Source organism: Hyperolius riggenbachi, chromosome 4 (assembly GCF_040937935.1).
Source record: "Hyperolius riggenbachi isolate aHypRig1 chromosome 4, aHypRig1.pri, whole genome shotgun sequence".
Classification (NCBI taxonomy): Eukaryota; Metazoa; Chordata; class Amphibia; order Anura; family Hyperoliidae; genus Hyperolius; species Hyperolius riggenbachi.
In genome coordinates this window covers 275,196,302-275,210,819 of record NC_090649.1, presented here as the reverse complement: position 1 = coordinate 275,210,819, position 14,518 = coordinate 275,196,302, and the positions used below count along the sequence as shown (strand labels likewise).

General features: G+C 45.8%; 2 protein-coding genes across 5 annotated transcripts in view; one reads left to right on the top strand and one right to left on the bottom strand.

The window, feature by feature from the left end:
- Positions 1-14,518, top strand: part of FIG4 (FIG4 phosphoinositide 5-phosphatase) — a 576,719-nt gene that overhangs the window by 536,821 nt on the left and 25,380 nt on the right. The gene's annotated exons all lie outside the window — the stretch shown is intronic.
- Positions 8,542-13,238, bottom strand: LOC137503797 (uncharacterized). The gene is made up of 2 exons (XM_068231292.1): positions 13,058-13,238; positions 8,542-11,610 (listed from the first exon to the last, which is right to left on the bottom strand). Exon 2 carries the CDS (start codon positions 11,596-11,598, stop codon positions 9,592-9,594), a length of 2,007 nt encoding a protein of 668 aa, XP_068087393.1. The 5' UTR covers positions 11,599-11,610; positions 13,058-13,238; the 3' UTR covers positions 8,542-9,591.

Sequence of the window (14,518 nt, the reverse complement as noted above, 5' to 3'; positions counted from 1 at the left end):
CAGAAATTCATTTTTTTTGTTTTGTTTTTGTTTCATGTAAATCTACCAAAGTGGTAGCTACATGAAACACCACTAGAGGGCGCATATGTCCCTCTAGTGCGATCGTCGCCGGCATCAATAGCAAACGGGAACGCGTATATAACGCTTTCTCCTGTTTGGCTTCTCCTGTTGCCATGGCGACGATCGGAAAGATGTCATGGACGTCAGCCGACGTCCTGACGTCAGATGCCTGCGATCTAGCCCATAGCGCTGCCTTGAACTCATTGGTCCGGGCAGCGCAGGGCTCTGGCGGGGGGGGGGGCCTCTTCCGCCGCTGCATGCGGGCGATCGCCGCATCAAGCTGTGCGCACGGCTAGCAAAGTGCTAGCTGCGCGTACAGCACTTTAAATGGGGCAAATTGCCCCACCAGGGGCTGAGATATCCTCCTGCGCCAGGAAGGTTAAGGATGCACATAATTCTGACCTAAAATTTCTAAAGGCTATGGGAATATATAAATTGAAAATAAGCCCCAGGAGGGGTGACTTTGACAATCAATTGTTGAAAAAAGAGTCACTATGGATTTATAAGTGCAACTCTATGCAACCCTTTGGGTTAAACAGTGACATGAATTTAAAAGTATTTGTGTAATAAAAGTGCTGCTGCATTCTCAAAAAAGACCACAAGATGGCTCCCATCAGTAGCTCGCAGCTAATGATATACAATGAATATGCAGATTGGTCAGGTGGTGATATAAAAGCTATGTACTGACCAACCAGCATTTACACACGTCTGAAGAAGCCGATAGGTGAAACGCGTCACCTGTTCCGACGTCATCACGCTGATCCTCCCATGCCTCCGCTCTCTTCCTGTAAGCTGTGCACCCGGACGCCACCATAGCTCGACCTTTGAAAGTGAATTATGCCTGGTCTAAACTGATGGTTTGAAGCAGCAGCGGATTCCGTGAAGTCCTATTAGGACACGTGAGTTATGGCAAACACTGGAAGATCTGTATAGCGTTAATTGCTGGAGCTGTCTGCTCGCACTCACTTGTGGTGAGTTACGCTTCTGCCTGCCGCTTATCTCTATGCTTCTGTTTACCCAAGAGATCACTGCATAACGTCTGGTTGTTACTAAAGCTGAAAAGTTTGGCATATTTATGCCTGTAATGAGAGCGTATTCTTTGAATAAGAGGCGTGCACGCTGGCACACGGGTAGGATTGAAGATAAGCATACTGATGACTGATATGGTGATGATTGCAGGAGTATCCTTAAAGGGGCCTGAAGAAAAATAATACCGGTACTTGAATATTATAGGTGCACCTATACGAGCTTTTTGGGTATCCCTGTAATTTGTGGCACTATATCAAACGAGAGTTTTAATTTATTTTAAAATGTGTGACTTAGCTGTGGTTTTTTGATATAGGATTAAAGATTTATATTGATTGTTATCTAGGCTCCCTATAACTTATTAATTATGAACTGTAATAGTTGTTGGTGGTAACGCAATAGCCTTTGTTCAGTAAAGGCTCAACCAGTGAAAGTACAGAGGATGTCGCCACTCCGTAGTTGCTGAACCATTATAGTGTTCCAGATGTAACCTGACTCACATAGTATGAATTTACACCAAAGCGGGCCTGCTTGGATGCTATATACTGTATCCAGCTCAGCCTCCCCTTATAGGCCATCAGACTACGCTTCTGTTCCTCTGCGGTACATAAATACTTCCGGAAGTTGTCAACCACCATCTGATGCACTTCCCAGATATTTGAAGTTTTGGCGCAGGGTAGGTGGACTCCTAGAAGATGTTGTTGGAGAAATGCAAAAACTCCATAATCAAACTGAAGCGTTATTCGGACATCACCGTTCCAAAAAAGGGGTCGCAATAATTTTATTGGTAGACCAATACCATTTCTGCAGGGGCTTCCCCTACCACCCCCGGCAGAATAATTAGGCCGAAAAGGGGACAAATGTCCTGCTCCTGGAAAAGCGCCCTTGTAGAGCAGCCAGTTCTTGTGTGGCATAGTGGTTTGTCTCTTCCACTATTTTATCAATGACCACGTCAGTAAAAAAAAGAGCTGCAGGTAGACCAGGGGGTTGTGTTCACAGTCTACCTTCAGGCCAGGCTCCCCAGTAAAAGGGAAACGTGGAGGCGGTGGCAGAGCCTGACTGGTGTCAATGGGGCACCAAATGCAGACATCGCTGACCGGTGGTGATAGAGTAACTGTCGCTCTCACTACCTGGGTCAGATGACAGATCTCCAGGTGCGTCGCTGTCACTCAAGTCCACCAGTGACTGTAGATCGCTGTCCTCAAAATCCACCAGTACTTCCGGTGTGAGACGCCTTCTGGAGGCAGGCGCCATAGCAGATGACAGGCAGGCAGAGGTCAGTACAGGGGGCAGGCAGAGAGTGTAGTCGAAATCCAGGCAGAGGTCGGTAACAGTAAAGCAATCAAAGTCCAGGCAAAAATCAGTGCAGGCAGCAAACAAAGAGAATAGTCAAAATCCAAGCAAAAATCGGTAACAGATAGGCAGAAAAGTAATCAGATCACACAAGCATTTAGCTCAGACGCAGCTGAGAACCAAATGACTACATTGCATAAGATACAAATCTCCTTGTATCCAATACAATGCATAATTAGGCCAATCAGCTTTAAGAATTTTTTCCCACGCTGCCTCTCAACGCCATGCTGCACCGCTGCACACCACTGCTCAGCCATCCTGGGATCCTGGTGGCCGGGAGAGAAGCCTGGAGTCCCGTTAGCCAGCGGGATCCAGGAAACAAGCAGGAGTGGTGGTTTAAGCTAGCCCCAGCTGAGCTCGGGCTTACCGCTTTCAGCTCCTTTCACTCAGCCCGAGCTCAGCTCAGGAATACTGCCAGGGGGTTTAAAGCAAACCTAAAGTGAAGAGAAACTGCTGAGATCAACTATAGCATCTGTAGTCCTAATTCAAAAATGTCTTGTTTCCTGGCAGTCTGTAGGCTAATTTTGAATCTAAAAAGGTAAAACTGACTCTGTGACAGTAGTTTTTAATATTTTTTAATTTTTTTATATTTTTCAGCTCCCACACTGACTGAGGTAAAGAAATGCCACTATATGCAGCATAGACCTGTTTTCAGTGGTGTTTGTGGTCAGTGCTCCTGCTAGCAGTCCATAGGTAGCTGATAAGGGACATCCGTGTGTGCATAAATGATGACTGGCCCATCTATGTTGACTGCTTTCCAATAAACTCTTTGATGCATGGATTTGATGCAATCCCCCTTTGAATTAAATCTCAGTAGCATATCATTAGCCTCACTTTTGGACCTTTTGTGAGTAGTACAAATGCAGATTTGTTCTGTCAACTGCTCACATGCATTAACTCTCAGGGAGAGTTACTCTTCAGTCAGACTCCCACTATAGAGCGTGTAATTTACTGTTCTGTATTTTTACCCTAAGGCCTCATTCACATCTAAAATCGTAATCGCAAATGCAAGCGTTTTGCGATTTTGTGCAGCTTTTTTTCCCCCTCCCGATGATCCACTGCGCACCATGTTTTTGGTAAAAGCGGTTTTCTAAGCGCTTTTCCAGAGTGGTTTTATCATTCACTCCCCGACGCAAGTCAGAAAGTTAACTCTTTGACCTGGAAAAGAATAAATACAATGTATATATTCTAAAAAAATGCGAACGCAATTGCCGCACAAAGCGGTTTTGTGAGCGTTTATTTTTCTTCCTATACCTTCCATTATAGTAAAAACACCTTAAAAATGGTACAGGCACCGCTTTGCAGACCACAAAGCGGACGCAATGTGCTGATATGATCTTTCTCATAGAGATCAATTGCACAAGCATTTTGTGCACTATTTCAAAAAATTGCCTGCGCTGGAAAAAAGGGCAAAAACACCCTTAGTGTGAATGAGCCCTTACAGTGAGATAAATGAGAAGAGGAATACAGCCTAGTGCAATATAGGGCTGGTGCAAACTACAAAAGCTTTTTAAACACTAGAGATTTTAACCACTTCAGCCCGTGTGTGGTTTTCACTTTCTGGGCGAGAGGAATTTTCACATTTCAGCGCTTCTCCCTTTCATTCCTCAATAACTTTATCACTACTTATCACAACAAAATGATCTATACCTTGTTTTTTTTCGCAACCAATTAGGCATTCTTTGGGTGCTACATTCTGCTAAGTATTATTTTATACTAAATGCATTTTAATGTGAATAATAAGAAAAAAATTGAATAAAAAATATTATTTCTCATATTTCGGCCATTATAATTTTATCGATGAAACGCAAAACTGTGAATAAAAGCCACACATTTTATTTTCCTATTTGTCCCAGTTATTGCAAGATCTAAATTGTATCCCTTGTACAATGTATGGTGACATTATTTTATTTGGAAATAAAGCTGCAATTTTTCAGTTTTACATTGACATCATTTAACCACTTGCCGACCGCCCACAGCCGATGGGCGGCGGCAAAGTGGACGCCGAAAGGACTGCAATACGCCCAAGGGCGTTGCGTCCTTTCGGCATGCCGGGGGAGCGATCGCGTCATTGATGACGCGCGCTTCCCCCGGCAACTGGCTCCGCCCACCCGCGACGACAACCCGCCAGCCGTTCGGAAGCGCCGGCGGGTTGTTAACCCCGCGATCGCCGCTACAAAATGTATAATACACTTTGTAATGTATACAAAGTGTATTATACAGGCTGCCTCCTGCCCTGGTGGTCCCAGTGTCCGAGGGACCACCAGGGCAGGCTGCAGCCACCCTAGTCTGCACCCAAACACACTGATCTGCCCCCCCCCCCATGTTCGCCCACAGCACCGCTCAGACACCCACCCCCCAGACCACTGTTTGCACCCAATCACCCCCCTAATAACCCATCAATCACTCCCTGTCACTATCTGTCAACGCTATTTTTTTTTAAATTCCCTAAACTGCCCCCTGGGGACTCCTGATGACCCCCTCCCCCACCCCTCAGATTCTCCCCAGACCCCCCCTCCTGTGTACTGTATGCATCTATCCCCCCTGATCACCTGTCAATCACCCATCAATCACCCCCTGTCACTGCCACCCAACAATCAGCCCCTAACCTGCCCCTTGCGGGCAATCTGATCACCCACCCACACCATTTGATCGCCCGCAAACCCACTGTCAAATCACCTCCCAAGTGTATTGTTTACATCTGTTCTCTTCTCTAAACACCCACTAATTACCCGTCAATCACCCATCAATCACCCCCTATCACCGTTACCTATCAGATCAGACCCTAATCTGCCCCTTGCGGTCACCCAATCACCCGCCCACACGCTCAGATTGCCCTCAGACAACCCCTTATCAATTCACCAGTGCATTAATTACATCTGTTCTTCCCTGTAATAACCCACTGATCACCAGTCAATCCCCTGCCAATCACCTATCACCCATCAATCACCCCCTGTCACCCCCTGTCACTGCCACCCATCAATCAGCCCCAAACCTGCCCCTTGCGGGCAATCTGATCACCCACCCACACCATTAGATCGCCCGCAAATCCGCCATCTGATCACCTCCCAAGTGTATTGTTTACATCTGTTTTCTCCTCTAAACACCCACTAATTACCCATCAATCACCCCCTGTCACCACCTGTCACTGCTACCCATCAGATTAGACCCCTATCTGCCCCTAGGGCACCCAATCACCCGCCCACACCCTCAAACCCCAGCCCTGATCACCTCGCCAGTGCATTGCTTGCATCTATTCCCCCCACTAATCACACCTTGAGACACCCATCAATCACCTCTTGTCACCACCTGTCACCCCCTAGCACACCTACCCATCAGATCAGGCCCTAATTTGCCCCGTGTGGGCTCCTGATCACTCGGCCAAACCCTCAGATACCCCTCAGACCCCCTTCCGATCACCTCCCCAGTGCATTGATTGCATCTATTTTCCCCTCTAACCACCCCCTGAGACACCCATCAATCACCTCCTGTCAGCCCCCTAGCACTCCTATCCATCAGATCAGGCCCAATACAACCTGTCATCTAAAAGGCCACCCTGCTTATGACCGGTTCCACAAAATTCGCCCCCTCATAGACCACCTGTCATCAAAATTTGCAGATGCTTATACCCCTGAACAGTCATTTTGAGACATTTGGTTTCCAGACTACTCACGGTTTTGGGCCCGTAAAATGCCAGGGCAGTATAGGAACCCCACAAGTGACCCCTTTTTAGAAAAAAGACACCCCAAGGTATTCTGTTAGGTGTATGACGAGTTCATAGAAGATTTTATTTTTTGTCAAAAGTTAGCGGAAATTGATTTTTATTGTTTTTTCACAAAGTGTCATTTTTCACTAACTTGTGACAAAAAATAAAAGGAGAAGTAGTATAATGTGTTTTGGGGTGTATTTTTTACACATACCCATGCTGAGTGGGAGAAAATTCTCTGTAAATGGACAATTGTGTGTAAAAAAAAAAAATCAAAAAATTGTCATTTACAGAGATATTTCTCCCACCCAGCATGGGTATGTGTAAAATTACACCCCAAAACACATTATACTACTTCTCCTGAGTACGGCAATACCACATGTGTGGCACTTTTTTGCAGCCTAACTGCGCTAAGGGGCCCAAAGTCCAATGAGCACCTTTAGGCTTTACAGGGGTGCTTACAATTTAGCACCCCCCAAAATGCCAGGACAGAAAACACCCCACAGATATTCAGAGAGGAGCATAGTGAGTCCGTGGCAGATTTCATTTTTTTTTGTCGCAAGTTAGAAGAAATGGAAACTTATTTTTTTGTCACAAAGTGTCATTTTCCGCTAACTTGTGACAAAAAATAAAATCTTCTATGAACTCACCATGCCTCTCAGTGAATACTTTGGGGTGTCTTCTTTCCAAAATGGGGTCATTTAGGGAGTATTTATACTATCCTGGAATTTTAGCACCTCATGAAACATGACAGGTGGTCAGAAAAGTCAGAGATACTTCAAAATGGGAAAATTCACTTTTGGCACCATAGTTTGTAAATGCTATAACTTTTACCCAATCCAATAAATATACACTGAATGTTTTTTTTTTTATCAAAGACATGTAGCAGAATAACTTTCGCGCTCAAATGTATAGGAAATTTTACTTTATTTGAAAAATGTCAGCACAGAAAGTTAAAAGTCATTTTTTTTACAAAATTCATGTCTTTTTTGATGAATATCATAAAAACTAAAACTTACAGCAGCAATCAAATAGCACCAAAAGAAAGCTGTATTAGTGACAAGAAAGGGAGGTAAAATTCATTTAGGTGGCAGGTTGTATGGCCGAGCAATAAACCGTGAAAGCTGCAGTGGTCTGAATGGAGAAAAAGGCTCTGGTCCTTAATGGGTAGAAAGACTGTGGTCCTCAAGTGGTTAATAATAATATACCCTCTTGACATGCATATTAAAAACATTAAAGTCCCTAATGTCTGTAGGTGTAATTTTACTATTTGGCCACAAGATGTCCTTGCGCATTATTTTCTATTACGTACCATAAGTATGCAAATAGGAAGTAATGCATGGCTGTGTTACTTCAGAAGTGAAGCTTCTCATTTATGCCAGCGATCACAGTGACTTAGAGGGTCAATGATTAGTGGCTGGAGCGGCGGGAACGAGCGAGCGGGTAGGAGCGCGGAGCACAATCGCTACTAAATCTGAAAATTATCACTGTTTTTCCATAAAAACAGTGATCATTCTCGCCATACAAGAACAGATTGGCTCAGGAGACTTCTGTCCCCTCTCACCAATCCCCCCTGACTCTGGGACCATGGCGCTCACGGGTTTCTGCCCGCACGATTGCCCGCACAGCCCTGCAAACTGCATGGACGACTCACATTCGTGTGGCTGAAAAGGTTAAAAACTCTTACTAATGCAATGCTATGGGGAATTTTTACAAAATCACATCGGTCCAGTGTGAACACACACATAAGATAACATTAGTAAGAGCTTTTAAAATCACAATGCACTTAGTAAAGCTCTTGTAGTTTGCACCAGCCCGTAGACTTGAGACTGTACATACACATGTTTATCTCATCATGTCACGTGTCAATTCAGGTACTCTTATAGGGCATATTCACAGTGGGACGTTGCGGTTTAATGTGACGTGTCTGCGTTAAGAGGTAACGCACTGCAAGCAGTGAGCTACCACAATGCAACATTTTCAACACGACTTTAACGTCGCACTGTGAACGTTCCTTAGTATTAACATTGCAGTGCGGTAAAATGCGTTATAAGACTTTATAACGCAGCTCTGCAACGTGCCACTGTGAATGCGACCTAAAATGTATCTCGTATTCTTTGTATAAGAGACGCCCCAAAGTGGTAGCATAAACTGTACTCCAGTCACTTCAGCCACTGCAAAGGTGTATCCAGGACACCACAAGCAAGATATAACAGTCAATCAGTAGAGCTATGCTATCTGTTATAAACTGTTCTTATCACCTTGCTTCGACACCATCGTCTCACAGACTGTGAGATCACTTGACTCTCCACACAGCAAACAGGATATAGACTTTCTCAGGCTTCTTACGTTATTTATTCAGGAAACAGGAATACAGATACATACATTCATCTCCTGGCAAAGCAGACTTCCATGTTGCGTTATAGCGGCTTGATTAGACTCCCTCTTGAAGTCTATCAGGTACCTTCTTCCTAACTACGTTACACTAAACTACATATGTACAACATACATTATATCAGATTACAGTAAGGAATAACATGTTTAGAGGTCCCAGTCGGCCTTGCGAGCTAGTGCAGAGGGAAGAAGCAGAAGTGAGTTCCCATCGCTCGCACCCCCTTTAATACCGACTAGGAAAGAGTTAAATATGACATCATCTTCGCCACCTCCTATATCAGTCTATTGGTGGACCCACTCGTGGTGTCATCATACCCGCCTACTCGATTAATAATCAATGAGGCACTTGACCCAGATGCAGGAATGTGAAATGTTTAGTAAACATAGCCAATGTTTTCTGTTCCTGTTGAGGTCAGAGTGGCCGATGGCCTTCTGTTAGGAACATGTTCTCAGTATCTGCGTGTATCTTCTGCTACACGCAGACCCTGAGATGCCTCTGCCTGCATCACCAACCCTCTATCTATTTTAAAGGCATACACTGCGGTCAAGCCTTTTACATACAACTCAGGCCAAGTAACTGAGGCCTACTTAAATTATAACAATCCCCCCTAAAACGGCTTGACCCGCAGATCCCAGCGTCTGAACCTACCAGTACCTGGTTTCTTTCTTGTATGTTTCACTTTTCGATGTTCGTGCTCACACAACTTCTCTGCTCTAGGCGGTTACCCCTGGAAGAGAGAGAGCAAGACCTCTTGGTCTTCCTGTAACCAGGCTCTCTGGGGAAGCCCTACTTCTAAGTCCCTCAATATCACATGCTCAGCATTTGCGTCACTTGCGTATCACTCACAAACTTGCATGACCACAGAAAAGTGAAACTCGTTTGGTTGTTACAAAACGGAGCAGTGCCAGGTGCCTTCTAAAAGAGCGCCTTTATACAATCAGCTCCTAGGTACTACTAAACCTATACCCGTAACCCTGTAGATCCCTTAATTTAAACTATTGGTTCCGGAGATTGTTTATGAGGCACCAATCTCTGGACCGGTTAATTTATTTTACGTAATTTTAACCCGCAACCTCACCTGGATAACGATGCCTAAAGTTGTCATCCCCATCCAGACGACCAGTGGGTGTAGAAAGAACTTTGGAACTGCAGATGCCCCGTCCGAGTGTCCCTGGAACATCACCGGAACCTTTGTCCACCAGGGCAGACTGGAACTCACCTGCTCATTTTTGTGTTCTACCTCGTTAAGATCACCTGTATTATGGTGAAATCTTACCTCTAACTTAGTGTACTGTTTGTTTAACCTTTGTAACAAAATGTGGTCGTCTTGGATCAAAACCTGTTCCCCTTTGTCCCATGTCGTGTTCTCTTTCAGGACGGGAACTACCCGTGAAACTTTGACCTTTAGAGTTCTCTTAACAATTTGAGAAACAACGTCATCCAACCTGGATGACAGGATCCATATGGGATCTCCACTCACACAATATGTTCCCCTTGGAAACGCCCCCTTATCGGAACAATTATGAGAATATACCTTGAATGTATCATTTATGTTAAAAAACCAAACCTTTCCTTCAGCCACCGGAACTATCGGTTGGGCTTCAGGGTGGATCTTTTGAATGGTAGCCTCGCACTCTGCGTTATTGAGCCTGCAGGCATCTTCACTAAATTTGACTTGCCCCAGCCAACGCAGGTACTTCTGCAAGAATTGCCCACATGAGGACAACTCTACTTGTTTCACCTCCCTGTCTAGCACCAAAAAAGGTTGACCTCTCAGGTCCTGGTGTAAGACACGGGTTGAGGTGGGAACTAAGGAAGTGGCGGTGCCTAAAGGAATGTTGCACCGTTTCCATTTGTTCACCCAAACATCTCGAAGCTGCCATGCAAAAGATCCTTCTCCAGAAAAATTAATATACCTCCCCTTGTCCAATCTTTCGCTGACAAAATATGTCCCCAGCTGTCCTGATTGGACCTCTTCCCCCCTTACGTCCTGAGGCACAATATGTACCTGAGGTCGGGAAGACTGTACTCTCTGCAATCTTTCGATTAAGAGTACCTCTTCACTTACCCAACTCTCATGAGGATAAGCTGTTGCATATGGACTGTGTAATATCGTCCCCTGTTGTGACCCGTGTGGTGTGAATGGGGTTCCCTGTGTGGGCTTTCCCTCCCCCGGGACCGCTCTCCCCACCCTCTTTGTCACCTGGAAATGTGGCTTGATCTCGATTTTTACTTCTTGTTTCGAGAACCTCCCACCCTTGGCTTTCCAGCCTTTATGTGTGTATAGTTGTTTCAGAGGCACTCTCTGTTGGTAGCTCCAGAGTGTGATGTGGTCCCCTGCGTCTCTCTGGTAAGAGAATTGACGCCTCCTGCTCGTTCCTCTCCAATCTGGACCCATCTCACTCTGCATAACCAAGACAAGGTACCCCTGAATCACACACTCCCCCTTTTGCATGTACCCATTGTACTGCAATGTACCTTTTAACAAACCTTTGGATCGGTGCATTGATTCTGGGAGTGTGGCATTCAATAGCAGATTTACACTGCCATTAAATTCCCACTGCCCGCACACTTGACCCTTCAGACCTTTCACCCACATTGTGCCATGAACTTTGCTTTCTCCTGGCACAAGTGCTCCTTTCCTCCGTCCCTGCATGGTCCATCTGTGCCAAGCGGAGGGAGGTGTGAAAGGATCAGTACCTTTGTCACCCAACATTAACATGCTTGGGCCTTGCATTCTCATTAACCCCTTATTATACATGAGAATGTCCTCTCTTCGTTCTCCTAGGACGGAATGGCAACCTAGGATCACCATCAGCATGGTACACTTCATCATAAAAGCACCACCCTGGGAAAGAAAAACATTAGCACTTTGCATTATGCTTTGCTCCGACAGTTTTGTTAGTCTCTTTCCGATTTCAGGAATCTCGTGGTTTAGTCTCTTTCCGATTTCAGGAATCTCGTGTTCCTCCAAGCTTAGATTGGCATCTGGAACCTTTCGCTTATCCGACTGACATCTCCATCTTTGCTGCCAGCACTGCAGCTGTCTCAATTCCATATTGCCAAACACCTGAAATCGAAATACAAACAAATCAATTCTTATTAATGATTTGGGATTCGCCCTGCGGCTTGTACTCTTTACACTTTAAATTGATCAATATATATCGTAATTGATCTCGTTGCTTTATGGTTCTCCTGAACTCTGTTTACTCTTATTGGTAGATTGGAGTTAAACTTCACCCCCCTACCTCAGTACTATCCTCAGTACTTACCTGTTTAAAATTTGCTCCCGCGGACTTCACCTATGGAAGCTCGCTTCACTTTTGGAAGCTCTCACCCCATTGCAGCTCACTCCACATCCCCCCTTATCTGTCCATGCGCGGCCGTCGCATGCACAGATTACGGATGCCACACCTGATGCTGCTTTGCAGGTGAGCCTGCAATGCACTTACCCATGGTCGCATTAACTTATCTAGAACTTCATTGCGATACCAGCTCTGCTAGAAGTTCTGTGTGTTGTACCCTCTGATCAATGTTTGCCGTGCCACCACCTAAACTACCAAAAACTGGCTGCCTCCCTGTAGGAAGGAGCACTTTACACTTAAACTACACAGGGTGCAGGGCTAAGCATACCAGCGTCACATGCCTGTATGCAGATCCCTGAATGCCCACTTGGTAGGTAGTCACATGGCAAACAGCGTACTGATACACTGTCACTCTGTAAACGGCAATTTTATCATCTGTATAATTGCCCCATGAACTGTTGTCAGTCCTTGTTCTTTGTGCTACAATTGATAGGAGCTGGAAAAAAAACATATTTGACCAATCAGTGGACGAGAAAAAAAAACCGCACAAAAAAACAGCCCCAGCCCAGCATAGACCTCTCAGTCAAGCTCTGGCCCTGTCCACGACAAAAACCGGAAAAAAAACGTTACCGGAAACCCGGATTGGTCAACTCCCTTTTTTCCACCTCCGGCACCCCCTTGATGCACTGTCCCCCCTTTCCTATTGGGAACTCATGCTGCACCACCCATTAAGGTGCCCCACTCACAGGAATACTCCCATAAGCAACACAGTACAGACCCATTTCTGATCAGTACTGCTACGTGATTCCCTGCACCTAGCTGGGAAACACTTCCTATTCTGGCATTCCTTTCCATGGACCCAGGGAGAAGCTCTGGGGAAATACTGTGAGAACCGAGACACACAGGAGAATGTCTCTGTATTTCTACCCCCCTCCCTTTCAGCTGCTCTGCCCGGAGCCGCGAGCACAGCCTGACGTGACGTGGATCCCCCAGCCCCTCCTCCCCCCTGCCATGACGTGTGGGGGCCATGACTCTCGGGGGCGGGCTCTCTCCACTGCCGCCATTTTGAGTCCTGGACTGCCAGCCAAGATGGCTGCTATCAATCTCCCGTAGCAACCGCTTAACCCTATACACATCAGGAAAAAAAACCAGTTAGAACATACAAGGCATATGCACACTAAACATTTCAGCATATATATTTTTCTCGTATACCTGCAAAACAGACACCGCAGTGTGTGAAATTTCCTATCTTCCTCCCAGAAAAAACGCAAATCATCTTGGACATGTAGATGGAGGAAAAAAAAACATGCACCCAACCCCGTGCACTCAAAAGCTTCCCACAGAACTCCGATCTTATGACGGCTGAAACAAAACATCCTGAACAGAAGGAATTCTCCACAACTACACAGACCTTTACTCATATCATAAACCTTTGCCTGGAATGCGGAGTGACAGAAACTTAACAAATCATTCCAGCTGTTAACAGATATCCGCGGACACAAACCTCAACCGTGCTTCCCCCAATCTGTAGAGAGGGGGGTGGGATGATGCACTGTATTGGCCCCCCTTCCCACTAAACCTACGCTCTGCGATCCGCCAGAAAAAAAACCAATAAAACCCATGACACTGAATCATGCTGAGATTACAGAAGCATCACGTAGCACTAACGAACTAATAGCATTGACTTGAACCAGTATCCCCACTATTCTGGGCTGCTCTCGTTATCCCAACTATGTTCCCTCCATTCCTCCCCCTAACTGCCCTCCCCACTATCCACCATCTGCGTGAGAGAGCACGAGAGAACAACAAACATCGCTGGCATCCCTCCCAGCCCAGAACTGCCCAGAGAGAAAACGAAACTATATACGCTGCCCACACTTTAGCATAACACAGAAAGATAACACACAGCTGTAGAAAAAAACACATCATGCAGACTGTTAACATATATAACAGACCACAAACATTGCTACAAAACCAAATAAACGAAACGCCATACTTGCCTGAGCAGAAGACTTTGTAAGCCTGCGAATTCGACCAGCTTGTGGCAACTTCACGAACCTTGAGTGGACCCCCTGGAATTACTGAGCCATCTCTGTGTACCCACACTGGCTCAGCGGATCGATCTCCAGCGGCAGCTGCCAGCCGGCCTCGGAGCTTCCAGTCACCTGCGACCCGGTTTTGGCTATGACTGATGTGCACTTCCAGTCAAAGTTTAACATCCACGCGGTTCGCCGCTGGTTTCCACGAATTGCAGCCCGCGTGTGCTCGGCTCCCACACACCCACTTATCAGTATTAGCTTGATAAGCTTCACAGTCCGTGTCCGTCTATTTCGCTTGTTCTGCTGTGGAATATCTTGAAAACTACCTCGGCCCCCGGCTCCGTCTGCCTGTTTTGCTAGGCAGGGAAGGGTTTCACGGCACCAATTGTTATAAACTGTTCTTATCACCTTGCTTCGACACCATCGTCTCACAGACTGTGAGATCACTTGACTCTCCACACAGCAAACAGGATATAGACTTTCTCAGGCTTCTTACGTTATTTATTCAGGAAACAGGAATACAGATAGATACATTCATCTCCTGGCAAAGCAGACTTCCATGTTGCGTTATAGCGGCTTGATTAGACTCCCTCTTGAAGTCTATCAGGTACCTTCTTCCTAACTACGTTACACT